Source organism: Gastrolobium bilobum, unplaced genomic scaffold, assembly GCF_033153095.1.
Source record: "Gastrolobium bilobum isolate Gb01-03AN ecotype WA unplaced genomic scaffold, APGP_CSIRO_Gbil_v1 utg2365, whole genome shotgun sequence".
NCBI lineage: Eukaryota > Viridiplantae > Streptophyta > Magnoliopsida > Fabales > Fabaceae > Gastrolobium > Gastrolobium bilobum.
The window spans coordinates 485,741-501,342 of NW_026899145.1; the positions used below are offsets into that span (position 1 = coordinate 485,741).

The window sequence follows — 15,602 nt, forward strand, 5'->3', positions numbered from 1 at the left end:
ATGACAGTATAATCTCTTGCTCAACGAGCTAAACATTTAACTCAGTAATCATGTGATGTATGTAAATGCGGTTCAACTGGCCAGGGAACAGGATAGAGATTATGCACGTCTGCGACCCATCTAACATAAGAGTCGCAGTCTTATGCCTTACACACTAGAGTCGCTGTCTGATTGTATAAGTAACAACATCACTTTCATACACTACATGCCTTACACACCAGAGTAGCTGTCTGATTGTGTAAGTAACGACATCATATTCACACACTACATGCCTTACACACCAGAGTCGTTGTCTGATTGTGTAAGTAACAACATCATATTCACATATCTCAGACATAAATCATGCATATAACATTTTCATAAAAGCATCTCATGCATATAAACCACCCTCCCATGGAGGTTGGTGGAACAAACAACAGACTAATCCGAGGACACGAAAGCTTACCTTGCAAGCTAACAATCCAAACCAAGAGTCCACACAAGCTCAAGGCCCACAAACAGCACAATCGCTATCTGTTTAAGCAATAATTAATCAACAATAATCATTACTCAAGATTACACTAAGTGATTAAGGCTTTCTTACTCATTTTAACTCATTTCATGCTGTTTCTACAGGAGGTATTCGAATACTCCACGAGTAGTATTCGAATACTCTAGCTCTCCAGAAAGTATTCGAACACTACCAAGTATCCGAATACTTTTTCCCCCAGTATCCGAATACCACAGTATCCGAATACCAAACCTCACTGTATTCGAATACTTTCCAGTATTCGAATACTTCTTCAAAGGTATCCGAATACTTTTCTGGTTTCTTCCCAGAAAAGTATTCCAATACTCCTGCAAGGAGTATTCGACTACTAGTTTAAAACTACAGTTGCAACTCTTTCTAAGATTTTACTATGTTAAACTAGACATCTCAAGATTTCCAACGACATATCTTATGCCTCAATCGAAGTTGTAAAACTCCGGTTATGATTTTTGCAAAGTTCCTACAACAAGCTGAACTTCCAGCAATAGGGTCTCGACTTCAAACATACACTGAGAGAAATCCACTTATCCAATGGATCTGAAAATTTACAGGGTTGTAGCCCTATGTGTTAGCTTCACATAGGTCCAAACCTCACTCAATTTAGAGCTCTGAAGCTCGAGATATCGCAATTTTACTAAACTAGGTCGCTGTTGTCTCGCGAAGTATTCGATTACTGCCTTTTTCCAGGAAGTATTTGAATACTGCCCGAAAAGTATTCGAATACTTCTTCGACAGAATACAGAAAACTGAGTTTTAAAGGTAAAATTGACCTCCAATGATCCAAACTCGATTTGGAGTCCAAGAACTCCAAAAACAGATGTTTATTAACATGTCATGAACCCAGAAACACATTCCTTTTATCAAATGGTTCAAGTTACGATTTTTAATTGCTTAAACAAGCTAAAAACATCAAAATACACAAGGGTGATCATGGTATACCTTCCAATGCTCAAAACTTCGAAAATGGCACTGACTTGGAGCCTCCAACACAACTCTAAGGTACTGACTTCCCCAAGATACGAATTAAACACACCAAGGTTGGTTCTTTAAGCCAAAAGGTTACTACTTGGCAACACAAAAGTCATGAACAAGGCCTCACCAAGGTAGTTCACAAACTCAGCCCACAAACCACCACTCACAGCCACTAAACTGACTTCCCACAGCCACCACACTCAGAAAAAATACTCCTTTCACAATGACAAGGGAGTTTGAGATGACAGATCTCGGTCTGATGAAATATTTTCTTGGTCTGGAAGTCAGACAAGACAACTTGGGTATTTTTGTCTCTCAAGAGGCATATACAAAGGAGATTCTCAAAAGATTTAAGATGGCAAATTGCAACCCGGTTTCAACTCCTATGGAACCCGGTTCAAAACTCTCAAAGTATGATGGTGGAGATCGAGTTGACGCAAGCAACTACCGAAGTTTGGTGGGATGTCTTTGTTATTTGACATGCACAAGACCAGATCTTTCTCTGAGTGTTGGGATTGTAAGTCGGTTCATGGAGGAGCCGAGTTATTCACACTGGAAGGTGGCAAAAAGAATCTTGAGGTATATACAAGGGACAGCTTCATTGGGACTTCACTATTCGAGGTCCGAAAATTATAAGTTGATTGGGTACACTGATAGTGATTGGTGTGGAGATGTAGATGATCGAAAGAGTACGTCGGGATATGTATTCTTCATGGGCAGCACGACATTCACTTGGATTTCGAAGAAGCAACCCATTGTGACTTTGTCGACCTGTGAAGCTGAATATGTAGCTGTGTCTTGGTGTGTTTGTCATGCAGTATGGCTCAGGAACTTACTAAGCAAGCTGGAGAAAAAACAAGTCGGCCCAACCGAGATCCGAGTTGATAACAAGTCGGCTATAGAGCTAGCCAAGAACCCGGTGAATCATGAGAGAAGCAAGCATATTGACATCCGATTTCACTTCATCCAGGATCAAGTAAAGGAAGGAAATGTGGAGTTATTACATGTGGCAAGTCAAGACCAAGTCGGAGATATTTTCACAAAACCACTACCGACGTTACTGCTAGAAAACAACAAAAGAATGATTGGCATGAAAGATGGAAGAAACATTTAAGTTTATGGAGGAGTGTTATTAGATAAACGTTAAATGTCCGTTTTCATTTAATGGGTTTAGAAGTTTTGTTTTTAAGAATGAATGATGGTTAAGAGTTAGCCCTTTTTTTAGCAGTTTTGTTTTTTGTTAAATGGTTATGGGTTCTACGGTTTCTGTTTTATGGCTATTAATAGGATTTAAGTTTTTTAGCAAACTACAGCCTATAAGTAGATGTATTCTTTCTAAACAAGACAGACAACAAAGAGCAAGAAAGCAAGTTTTATAAGAGAAAGTTTTTATAGATACACTTGTGTGGTTGTCTCTTGCATCTGTGTGAAGATACCAATTCTAACAATTAATTGATATGATTAGATATAGTAGATAGAGTTACTTGATTTTAGGGAACCTAGGTTCTCAAAATCTTATAAGATAATCATTGCAACTGATAATTAGTGAGGATTTAACAAAAGAAATGACACATTAATTCTTTTAATTTTTTTTTTTCACAAAAATCAGAATTAAAACAAGTTTGAAATAGAAAGGATGAAGAAAGTTGGATCCTTGCAATTCTTATTCTTAAGGAAGGATCCAAAATTTCTTTCACACGTTTTATTCACTACCCTCAGCTGTTTTTTCTTGCAACGTAATCCCATGTATAAAGCTATTGTCTTTGAGTTTCCACTTCATGTGTAGTACATATCTGAAAGGATGTCTGCAATGAATTAGCAATGCTTCTAACCTCAGCAATCATTGCAACCACATCATTTAGTTTATTAACTGCAGAGCCCACACCCTGTGATTAGGAAATACACCAAGTCACTGATCAATAACTAGCCACCAGAAAGGTAGAATATTACTAGGTGTAGTAGGTATATGATTGCTATAAAAATTCAAAAGGGTAAGAAAATTTAATAAAAATCCATACCACACCAGAAGCCCCAGCTGTGATAGCCATAGGTGCTGTGACAGCACTCAGCCCAGATGCACACATGACAGGGATCTTAACGGCTCGTGATATAGAATATGCAGCTGCTAAAGTTGGTGTTGCCTGCAATGACCAATGATTAGAAATTTTGATAATTTAACAAAGGGTTTTTCATAATCAACCATCATTTACCAGTTTAATAATCATTACCCTTTTTTGTTTATATCCAACAACTGGGATCAAAATCCATTGGATATATATAAAGATTAATCCTTAATTGCTTTCAGGCATAAAAGTGAGGCTTCTGAATGAACGCTTTCTATTGAGAAAAATAGAATTAACAAGCTATTTGGAATGCCAGAGGTGTAAATACAGTCAAGCCCATGAACATAAAGTGCCATTAGCATATCAAGTTTTGAGTTGTGTAACATACAAGAGCACATGCAGGAGGTTAAATATTTTTTCAGACCCTAACAATGCTGATTTATGTTGTGGAGTGTCAGAGGCACTCAATCATTTAGCTAATGTTCTGGACATTTCATTTGGCTGTTTATGCCAATTTTATTGAGCTAACGTTCCTCGAGTCGAGCTTTTTATTCTCAAGCAATGAAAATTTAGGTAATAAGTAAAAGACATAATTAAAGCAAACATATTTTTCTGGTTACCTTCTCAATCAAACCCAGAACACCAGCCTTTGTAGGATTGGAAAATTTTCCTCCCTCGGTTTGAATAATATCTACACCTTCTTTTTCCAGTGACTCTGCAAGCTTGACCTGTTAAGGTTTTAGAATTTTTTATTGACATATACAGGTAAATATTGATAGCATCAGTATAGTTATGCACTGTGAAAGTCAAAATGCTGTTTGTAACCTGATCAGGGAGGCTTAGTGTGTGAGGAACAGTGACAGACAACGCTACAGATGGAAGTATCCTCCTTGTCTCCTTTGTTAGACCTAAAATCTGCACAGAAGGATAGATCATGGAAAAAAAAAAAAGAACAAGTGCAAGCTTCTATTAAAGTCTGATATTAAAATTAGTGACAAGATGCTACTAGCTATGTTGCACTGACACCGACACAGGACACGGGATACGACACGACACTCTGACACACACTCTGACACGTTAATTCTAAAAAATGTTAAATTTCGACACGTTTTGATATTATATAATATTTTTAATTTATGTAGTGTATTATATTTAGTATTCAATATAACAAAAAAATAAAGCTAAACTTATAATACCCATCAATTTTGCAAAGAAACATAATATATCTCAAATATTTATATTAAACTCAATAAAATTATAATTGTAATCTAACGAATCTAATAGTTGAAACTCAAAATGCAATGCAACGTAATCTTTGAACCTTTTTTAAGTCTTTACAATGAGTATTGGAGTGTCGGGAAGTGTCGGACACGACACGTCAAAATTTTTGAAGTATCGGTGCTTCATAGGCTACTAGCACTAATTAAAGTTAGTAAGAGAAATTCAGGAGGAACTATTTCTAAGAGAGAGAGAGAGGGGGGAGACAGCAGAAAAATGTCAAACATTGTGATTACTCATTCAAAATATCTTATTACCTTGCATACAAAATAACAAAAAAAAAAAAAAAACTAACTATTACCAGAGGTAATACTGATTGCCCTTGTTCTACTCTCTTACAGTTGTATTCTGATTACCCTTACATAATAATATCTCTCTAATCAGTGCTGACCAACTGATCCAAAATATAATACAATATTATATCCATAGCATAGTCCCTTCACAATATAAATTGCTACTGTTATTAGCATCTGATCCCCATAACCTCTTCATTCCTTCACTACCTTCTCCCTGCTACACAGACACTCATACACTGGCAAGCACATGCATATATAAATAATATGCATTTTTGTTCCTTAAGTTTTAGTGGTTATCATAACAATCTTGTTTATCATAAGCAAATCAAATTAGATGCTTTTGTTGCAGATAAAAAGTTTGTCTAGTTGAAGTCCAAATCCATTTTCTCCGGGTGTAATATGTGGGAATGACGAACATCACAAACTCAAGATTTAATAATAAAAAACTCTCTTTACCTGTTCTGGAGTAAAAACTATTCCCTTCTCATAGAATGAATCATAGTTTCCAATCTCAACCTGCCATTGCCATTAATCATGTCAATGATAAATCTCACAAGGTCCATTTTAATATCGTTTATGGCTATGCTGACTTTCATTGTGTATGGTATGACTACAGTATCTATTTGGAACACATTGGAATTGAACTAGACAAGAAGGTCAAACCATTAGTGCTCCTGCTTCAACAGCAGCTGGAAATGTCGCAGGATCTACAGAAGAAACACAAACCTACAAGAAGGATGAGTCATAAATTGTATAAGGAAGAAAAGGATCAAAACATCATATTAATCTCCTGACTACACTTACATCTACCAAAAACAAGAGTTAAGAATGCTACGTTCCATAAGCCAATTGTTCTTCAGTTCGACCTCTTTAATTTCCCTCCACATTTGGTCTAAAATGCTAAAATACATGAAAACTCGGCAGTGCCATTGAAAATATTTCAATTTCATGTGCAAGAAGAATGAGGAGGTCTCAAATTTAATGTACCTAAACTGCTAATTTAGTGAAATGAAAAGTCTGACTAAACAGGTTGATGATGAGAAGACATAATACATAAATCCTTGAAAGTAAGAGACTCGAATAGACCTTATGCAAACCAAATCAATATAACAAATTGACACATCATTACTTAAAATGCAAAATAATTGTTTGGCACGAAGATTTATGTAATTATTGAATATAAAAGGATGATGTGTGATTCGTTGATTGGTTTGCTCTACAAAGACTTGTGTAAACAAAGTCTACTAAAGAATTTCTCCTTGAAAGTTCAGCAAACCTAAGGACTCAGAAATTACCTTTTAACATAAACAAAGTGAAAACACTTAAAAGGAAAACAAAACTATAACACAAGTTTCCTCTCCTTAAGAATAGTTCCAAAACCCTTTGACTTTGGGTAGAGGGGCAGTGAAGATGGGGAAACATATAGTTAAACAAGACATGTAGGTGCAGAGAGCAGATATCTTCTTGTTGCTTATGTCACTAGCAGTTTAAAGCTACCTCTTCAATTAATACGGTTGTATAGCACATCCAAAAGATCATCTGTACAATCATGAGATCTTATTTGGATTCCTTTTTATAATTATATTCCTAGAATTAACTAACTCTAGACATGCATATTGCACAAGATGATTGGTTGAATACAGGTAGCCTTCACTTTGGAATTTTTTTTTTAAGAGTTATTGTAGGTAAGTACCGCAAATGAAAATTCAACTTTTGAGTCTTTGTCACTTGCTTCAATTGCTTTGATAATTGTAAGAGGTAAGAACTTACAGATTGAAAATTAAGGGGATTTTAAAAAGAAATACCCAAAAAATTATGATCATAAATGTATAGCTAGTTTGACATTGATTCTTTTACAATTAAATGTACATACAAATTAGAGTTAACATACATGTTCAACATCAACTTGGTAAATGATTGAGATATCCCATGACTATAATAAATTTTATAGAAGCCAAGGAAATTAGAGGACGAGCTTGGAGCAATCGTAAAGTTGCTCCTTTTTAACTGAAATATCATGAATTCGAAATAAGGAAACAACCTCTTTGCAAAAATGCAAGAGTAAGGTTGCATGGAAGGATTTTCCTCATCCTTACCCTCGCTAGCCAGGATTTCATGGGCAATGGTTTAAGGCAATTTCGAAATACCTCATGCACAAGTTCAAAATCCATCTAAAGAGAGTGGTTAAGAAATCTGCAAGAGTGTGAATATACCGGACAAGAAGTTAAGCTGATAGCTAGCTTCACCAACTCTGGGTCACATGCTATGTCCACGTGAGTTGCTCCCCCCTATAAGCACATGGCATTACAATACGTAGTCATTGACATTAGTATGTTAGTTTGTAATGTCAAATACTTCATAGAAGAAAGCATAAGAAAATAATACTATTTACAATTTGGTCAAAGATTTATTTTAGAAATTCATGCAGGTGCGCAGGAGGAGTCCCATTCCCAAACACAACATCATTCTAAATGTCCAGAGTCTAATAACGAGGAGAATAATTCATATGCATAGTTCTTGAGTCATCTATCAGCTATCAGATACAAAACCAATGCATGAATTCTAGATCTTCTTTTTCCGTGGATGAATAGTACATAACATACAGAGCTGAAGAATTGGGGAAAATGTAAAAAGAGAGGATAAAGAACCTTATCTGCAGCAGTGACAACAGAGGCAACATTGTCTTTATTAAAATTCTGCAAGCCTGAGATAATCTTCAAAAGAAGTCAAAGGTTTGTTAACATACATAGAATTAAAACACCAAAAAAATCTCACACATAATTAGATTTCAATGAATGAATTCAACGAAATCATTAAAAAGAAGAAGAAAAGAACTGATATTGATGCCGTCCCTTAAAACACTTATCAAAATGCATCCCATAAAACATGAAATTGTAGGTTGTATATTAGAAAATTATAGAACAAGAAATTCTTATGTGTCACAACTCTGGAAGAACTAAAATTGTTTATCTCCTAACAACATGTTGATTACTGTTAATTAATATCTGATATTTGTTCAAAATTCTAAATTTTCAGCTTATCCCTGAAAATTTTAGTATCATTATGTAGGACACCTAAGTAAGTGGTTATATCTTTTGTCCTCAACAGGATTGGCCTTAAGATACATAAAATAAACATGCTAAAGACACTAAACATACAGAGAGAAAAACTACATTTTTGGTTAAGAAAATCAACAGAATGAGAACATAGAACAGAAAAGCAAAAAAAAGGGTTTTGCTATATACCTTGAGAGCTCTTCGTTCTTGGAAATCCTTCAAGACAGATTCCTTGGTGGATGAAAGTAGAGCTCTGGTAGTAAAGGATGCTGTTTTTTTCAAAGGTTGTGATGGTCTCAAAGTTGTACCCAATAGAGTGTTGTGGTTTGGCTTTAGGAAGGTGTGAGAAGAAGAAGAAGAAAGTGGCATGCATGTTAAGGAATGCATGGCTAATGGTGTTATCAGTAACAAAAGCAAGGTTGGAGTGAGGAGCAGAACAAGGGAAGAACACAACAGATAAGATGGTGGTAGCTTTAAAGTGTCATATTCATGAGATATTTTTCCTTTGAGGGTCACTGCTGAGGTAATTAAATTTGGGTGCTGTGTGTACAAAAATGACCACTCTAGTTGGCATTCCAAGAAGCAACTAGCCTCGGTGGTAGCTACTACATGTGTGGCAATTTTAGTCGCAGGTGAAAATAAATTAATTCAACCTAACCACATTAAAAAATTGGGAATAAGTGTTTGTTATTTTAAATAAAATAATCGTGTTTTGATTTATATATTTAATGATTTTTTTATATTTTTTATTTTTCATAAAATCAAAATGAAAAAGAGAGAAAGAGAAAATATTGTGGAGGAAGAAGAAAATAAAAATCCAACAAAGCACTTAAAATAATATAAAGTTGTATTATTTAAAATATTAAATATTTTTCTTTAAAAAATTATAATCTTTTAAATTGGTATAAGAAGTGAACTATTTCTTTAATTGATTCAATATTTTTTTTATTTTGGAGACATAATTAATTCAATTTAGGAGTAAAACTATTTTACTAATTTGAATTGATTGAGATAAAAAAATTGAATTGAATTGAATGATATTAATTATTATAATTATAAAAATCAAATGAATTAAACCTAATCATGAATCAAATTAAACTGTATTGTTTTTTCTAAATCAATTTAAAAACCGAATTATTTTCTTTAAATCGATTTAAGAACTGAATTACTTTTTAAAATTAAATGACTTTTCAAATTTGATTTGATTCATTGAATCGAACCGGCAATCCTAAACATACAAGTATAGTTGTTTGGATTCCTGATTTGCTAGAGTCCGTAATCGTAAGAATTTTTTAATATAAAATAACACTTTAATATATTAATGAACGTTTTGTCTTCTAATTTAAAATAAGTAAATATAGGTGAAAAGGAAATACTAAATTGATAAGAAATAAAATTAAAATTTTGAATCACAATTCTTAATTATAATGCAAGAGGCTATGTTTTAAAGGTTTGCTTTTTCTAAAGTTACTTTAGATAATTTTATCTAATGTTCATCGAAACGACGTCGTTTTGGGACAGAAATCATGGTGTTTTTGTAATTTTAATTTAGTTCAGGGCTATAATAGTCTTTATCATTTTAATTTTTAAATTTTTCAACCTCAAAACGATTTCATTTCGATGAACATTAGACAAAGTTGTCTAAAGTAACATCAGAAACTTTGTTCCCACAAATTTATGGACAGAATGTTGTGTAGACGTATATTTATTAGATATGGAGATAATAGATGCTGTCATTTTGAAAGAATGATATTTTAATTTTTTTTTAATAGTCAAAATTATCTTTAGTGAAATTTTAATAATAATTATTAATTATTTAAAGATGAGTGATAATTATTTACATTATAGTCATCTACTGAATATTATTAATTAATTAGAAATTAGTGATAATCGTTGACAACAATTAGCTTAGTGTTGATTATGGAGCAACAACATGCATTTTTAATCATCGGGTAACTGTTATTGACTGATTAAAATAACTAATAGTGGTTGATGGTAAAGTTAATTTTAATTATTAAGTGAAATTATATGATTTTTATTCTTCACCAAAAAAAAAATTATTAATAACTTTAATATTTTCCTTTATAATAAATATTACTCCTCAATAATCTTTCACATTAATTTTTCTAAGAAAATTAGGTTAAATTCATGAATGTATTAATGTGTGAAAATTTGAATGACCAATCACTCCAGATAACAAATTACTCAAAATGACTATTCAAAAGTCCATCTAAAGTTTTGTACCAAAAGACTATGTGAAACCTAGCCCGAGCCAGTTGGGTAGACTCCAAACTCGGCGAATCGATTATCGGATCAATTCGAGTTAAGAATCGAACCGGTTATGAATCAGACCTGATCAAACTCGGCCAAACCCGATGACTCGGTCGAGCCATGTATTTAAAAAAAAAATCAAAATTGTTTCATCTTCTTTTTTTGTTTTTGGTGGTACAAAATTGTTTCATCTTATTAGAATAATGTAGAACCCATTTTAATTTTTTTTATAATTTTATTTGTTAGTAGTATACTCTTCTACAATGACTTCAAATTTCAGCTTCCAATACTGAAGTAATTTGCGAAACAATAAATTAAGAGAATGTGACATATGTTATTTCAATGTAGATAAATTTAAAAAATATGAGTTTACAATATCTGACCTTTTGAATGTAATTAAGAGGTATACTTATGCGGATTCTGAGTTGCAATTAAAATTGACATAGTAATAGCGTGCATGCATTTTCATTTATTTGTGCTTCATGAACTTGTAAAAGTGTGATTGAGTAATTTTTGAGTTTATTTAGTGAACATTGTTTAACTCATTTTAGATATGAAGAATATAATTAAATTTATATGTTTATATTTATATATATATTTATATATTTATATATATCCGGGTCAAAAGGATCTTGCCCTATTTATTATATATCTCTACATAAATTCAATTTAAGTTGTTCAGCCAATGATCCGCTGGTTGAACCTGTACCCTGACTGAGTTTATCACTGGTTCAGGTTTATAACATTATTTAAATAGATCATATTAATTCCTGTTTTACTGTTAACCTTCATAACTTACCGATCGACTTGCCCTTATTTGATTGTTGACTTCATGTTCTTGAGTAACCAACCCTTGTACTAGAGTAACTTACAAACGAAGGTTTTTTTTTTAAAAAAATTATTTGTTCGGCCAAAAAGGGAATACAATAAAAACCCTATACTTGAGTATTCTCTCTCCTCCAAACCAAAATCGTGTGTATTGCTAGAAAACTCCCTCAAATCGTGTGGTGGGTACCTTGTTCATCATCAATCTCTCTTTGATCATCCGATTGGATTTTGATTTAGGTATGTATTTGGGGAAAAAAATTGTTATGAACCCTAATCGAAATGAGTTCCATGTTGCTTGATTTTTATTTAATTTTTTGGATTTATGGTTGTTTTTAGTCTAGGTTTTGATGGTTGTATATGGTGCTTGTATGTGGTTGTCTAGGTTTAAAATTTTGATTTCTTTTGTTGTGATTCAGAACTATTTTTGGGAAATTTTTTTATTATGTTGATGATTTATTTTCATGTGTTTTTATAGGTTTGTCTTATTATTCATGGCTAATAGACAACCTTCCAAGAGACCTACGACAAAATGACAATCCAAGCATAGGCATGATGGGTCTTCTTCGTCCAGGACTATTGAGGAGGAGACTATCGACATGTCATATGGATACTTGTTCGAGAATGATCCCACAGACCATGCTCGATTTGTGACACAGTTTATGAGCAGAGCTATTTGTGAGCTGAAGTTGTTGGATTCAACTTTCTTCTTGACTGAGGGGTTTGCCATTGTTAGACTGTTGGACCGCACAACTCTGAGGGTACTTGTGGAGATGTTATACCATTATTTTAAGGTTATGGTGAATGCGTTCTACCAGAACTGTCATTTTATACAGGGTGAGCTGACATCCCACATCTGCAGCATTGGCATTATTATGACAGCTAATATATAGGCGAAGTTGTTAGGATACGACTTTGATGCTGAGGCTACCGCCACTTTTTTTACGGGGAGGATAATGCTACCATCGAGGGATATAAGCAGGGTGATGTTATGGAGGAGACGAGGAGGCGTGATGTTAGGCTTAGACATCAGGTTCAGTTTGGTGTAGGATTGATTAATGTTGTTTCCTGTATCTTGTTTTACATCATGACCCATATATTATTCCAGCTATTGCATAATCATGAGAAGGTGCTAGAGGCTGACTTTGTTGTGATGTGTGGTCATCCATCACAATGTACAAGTCAACTAGAGGCATTATATATGTTGTATTATACAGCGTGTTTCGAGGAAGTGTTCATTATCATCTGCGTTCCTTGTTAAGAGGATATTGGAGTATTTTGGTGTATTGGTGAAGACTAGGACATTTAAGACTGTTAGGGGTTGGAACACCAAGTTCGGGAAACGTCTCTTGGAGAAATGCAGGATCGTAAAGGTGAAAGATATGTGGCAATGAATAACATAACCTGAACCTGAAGTCCGGGTGGATGAGGAGAATGCACAGATTCTTGATGCTGACGGTGTTGATGATGGTGGTGCTGATGCGGGGGAGATGCCTATGTCGAACGTCCATCCACCTCAACCTACTCCTAAGGGTAGATACACCTTTGCCGATATCATGTCATCCATCCATGGCTTGACACATAACTTTACGGGCTTGACATATAAGTTTAGAGGATTTAGGCATAGACAAGACCAGAAGTGAGATCGTATGGAGCGTCCATTTACTAGTCTAGAGGAAAAGATTGATCGATTGGAGGTTGCATACAAACAGGCTCCTGCATGGATGAGTTTGCTGCTATTGATGACGATGATGTTGAGGAGGATACACGCTCAGATTAGAGTTTAGGGTTTTTTTATGTGTATAGATCTGTTTTAGGGTGTTGATGTATTTTTCCTTTTTGTAATAAACTTTTATTAATGATATGGTTATGTTTATTAATGTTCATTGGTGTTTAAATTTTTTGCATAATATTGTGAATGGGCCGCTTAAAATGGATCTGGATGCTACCATAACAGTTTACATGCACAAATGGTCATCCCTAGTCCAAATATAAGAGTAGATGTCAACTAAATCAAGTTTGCATCATTCTTCAACATAAATGACATTTTGGTACTATGGAACCAATTCAAGTCCTTGGTTTTGTACCTTTAATTGGATAGGAGTATTCGTAGATGTTATGAAACCCGAAAAACCATCCCCAAATCCAAATGGTACAAGTTAATTAATGTAAAAACTCATTTAGATCGAAAAATCTCATGTAAAATAATTATGAGATGATATAATAAGATGTAATCAAAACTTCTGCTCTCTAGTTAGTACAGGTTTAGGAAAATTATAACTCACTCGATTCTCAATCAAATAGGACGTACGAGGTATCAAATTAAACCTTAAGATGTCTACTTTTATGTCTTAAAAGATGGGATTTTTATGGGTTGAGATTCATCCCTAGTTTGCGGAAGAAGGGAAACTGTCCAGTTTCAGAATTGGGTGGACAACTTCGGGCTTGTTTTTATAATGGCCATAACTCTTTCGTTCTTTAACCAAATGAGGCATATTATATATCAAATTAAATCCCCAGAAGTTTAGTTTCTTGAGTTAAAATTTTAGAATTTTTTGGGAGGTGAAACGTTCCTAGTTTAATTCTGAGTTTGCTGCCCCATTTTTCGGTAGTCCGGTTTGAAGCAGTTGGCTTACGACGAACATATCTTGAGTTATACAGATCCAATTAAGGCTTATAATATGTCGTTGAAAAACTCAAGATGTCTAATTTAATATAGTACAATATCAGAATTTATGGTGAATATTTGCAGTCCCAATTTTAAGAAATGTGAGGGTTGTTTAGTGTTGGCATAATTAAATAAGCATTACGTAAGTTATGAAGTAAGCAAATTAAGCAAGAATGAGCTAAATGAACTAGATTGCAATACTCAAAGTAGTGGAAAAAGTTTATTCACGTCTTGGTAAAGATTTGTAGTGAATTATAAAGTAAGCTTCCGCGGTAATTTAATTAATTATGATGCGCTTAATATCGGGTGCACACAAAGTGTTACAATCACCATGTGGAATAACACTTTTCATGTTCTCCATCCTCATCATTGTTCATTTCCTCCTCTTCATCATCTTCTTGTCCCCCTAATGTTATCTGACTTGACATTTGTGGAGGTGTAGATGAGCCGACAAATCTGTCTTCTTGACCAAAATATCATTCAGTGCTTATATGCATGGGTAAAAAAGATGGCTAACCAGACTCAACTTCAGCATATATCTCAATAAAACATTCGTCTTTCTTCTTAATACATGCTACTATGTCACAATCCACATCTTCATCGTCATTCATATCATTACCAATGTAGTACCCATTTTTAGTCTCGTAAATGACTATCAAGCAAAAAAACGCATTGGTTATTTTTGATGAATTCTCCTCTTGAGATAGTTGTATGCAGTGCTACGTTTGATTTGCATTGTTTTGGTTTGGCCTTCAAAGTGTGCACCATTGGGATCTTCAAATTTCCTATTTTTGTGGTAGACAATTGCAATATATTTGTTGGAACTTGAGCTCATCTTTGTCACAAATTGGTATTAGGGTTTGGGTTTAGAATCAGATTTTTGCAAAAAAAAATTGAATTCTAAGTGTAATGATTTGATACTGGGGTAAAAGTCAATTTGATAGGTTAGGATAAAGATGAGAAACTATTGAGATGTTGGGATAAAAAACGTGTATAACAAAAATGTGACGAAACTCATTGTTATAAGCTTCTGGGCATGAGTTACTCGAGTAACTGACTCACGCGATAATTACTCGAGTACAAGTCTTATGTACTCAAATAAGTTATCCCATCAACGGTCAAATAGAAATAAATTGATGTAAAGTTTTGATAAAATTTTAAAATAGTTTAAAAACAGAGGTAAAATGATAATTTTCTTAATTAGGGACAAAAAGGTCAATCACCCTTAATTTTAACTCCTAAAAAAATTGATTTTTTTTTTTCTGACTTTTAATTTTTACAAAAGTTGCATCTCAACACAGAATTAAAAACACTTTTATCTCTTAAAAAAATATTTTAAGGAACAAAAATCATCCTTGAGTCTCAAATTTGTGTTGGAAGTTGGAACTCCATTTGCAAGAGCTCGCTGTAGTAGGAAGCCGTCTACAGCTAACTGGAAGAGAAATTATGCAGAAGCAAAAGTATTCTAACCGAAATATTTGAAAGATAATTATATTAGAGAGAAGAATTCAAGCAAAGCCCAATGCTAATCCACTCTATCTTCAAGCAGTGTAAAGGAAGTACTTATCTGTAATGTTCAGAATTAAGAATTATTGATGGATTTACAGATCAGAAAGAAAATTACTTTGTATGGTTCCAATCTAA

The 15,602-nt window shown here is 33.8% G+C and overlaps 1 protein-coding gene across 1 annotated transcript; it reads right to left on the bottom strand.

The window, feature by feature from the left end:
- Nucleotides 1-3,042: 3,042 nt before the first annotated feature.
- LOC133287609 (uncharacterized protein ycf23-like) lies at nt 3,043-8,686 on the bottom strand. The gene is made up of 9 exons (XM_061485248.1): nt 8,384-8,686; nt 7,787-7,852; nt 7,352-7,426; nt 5,802-5,864; nt 5,595-5,654; nt 4,390-4,479; nt 4,185-4,292; nt 3,520-3,642; nt 3,043-3,387 (listed from the first exon to the last, which is right to left on the bottom strand). Exons 1-9 carry the CDS (start codon nt 8,579-8,581, stop codon nt 3,256-3,258), a joined length of 915 nt encoding a protein of 304 aa, XP_061341232.1. The 5' UTR covers nt 8,582-8,686; the 3' UTR covers nt 3,043-3,255.
- Nucleotides 8,687-15,602: the final 6,916 nt, after the last annotated feature.

Bases quoted from the DNA above. Each gene is read 5' to 3' on its own strand.
- LOC133287609 (XM_061485248.1), bottom strand. From the start codon at position 8,581: ATGCATTCCTTAACATGCATGCCACTTTCTTCTTCTTCTTCTCACACC. The intron at 4,293-4,389 runs GTTACAAACAGC...AAACCTTAACAG, and splicing joins CACTAAGCCTCCCTGATCAG to GTCAAGCTTGCAGAGTCACT. The intron at 3,388-3,519 runs GTATGGATTTTT...TCCTAATCACAG, and splicing joins CAGCTGGGGCTTCTGGTGTG to GGTGTGGGCTCTGCAGTTAA.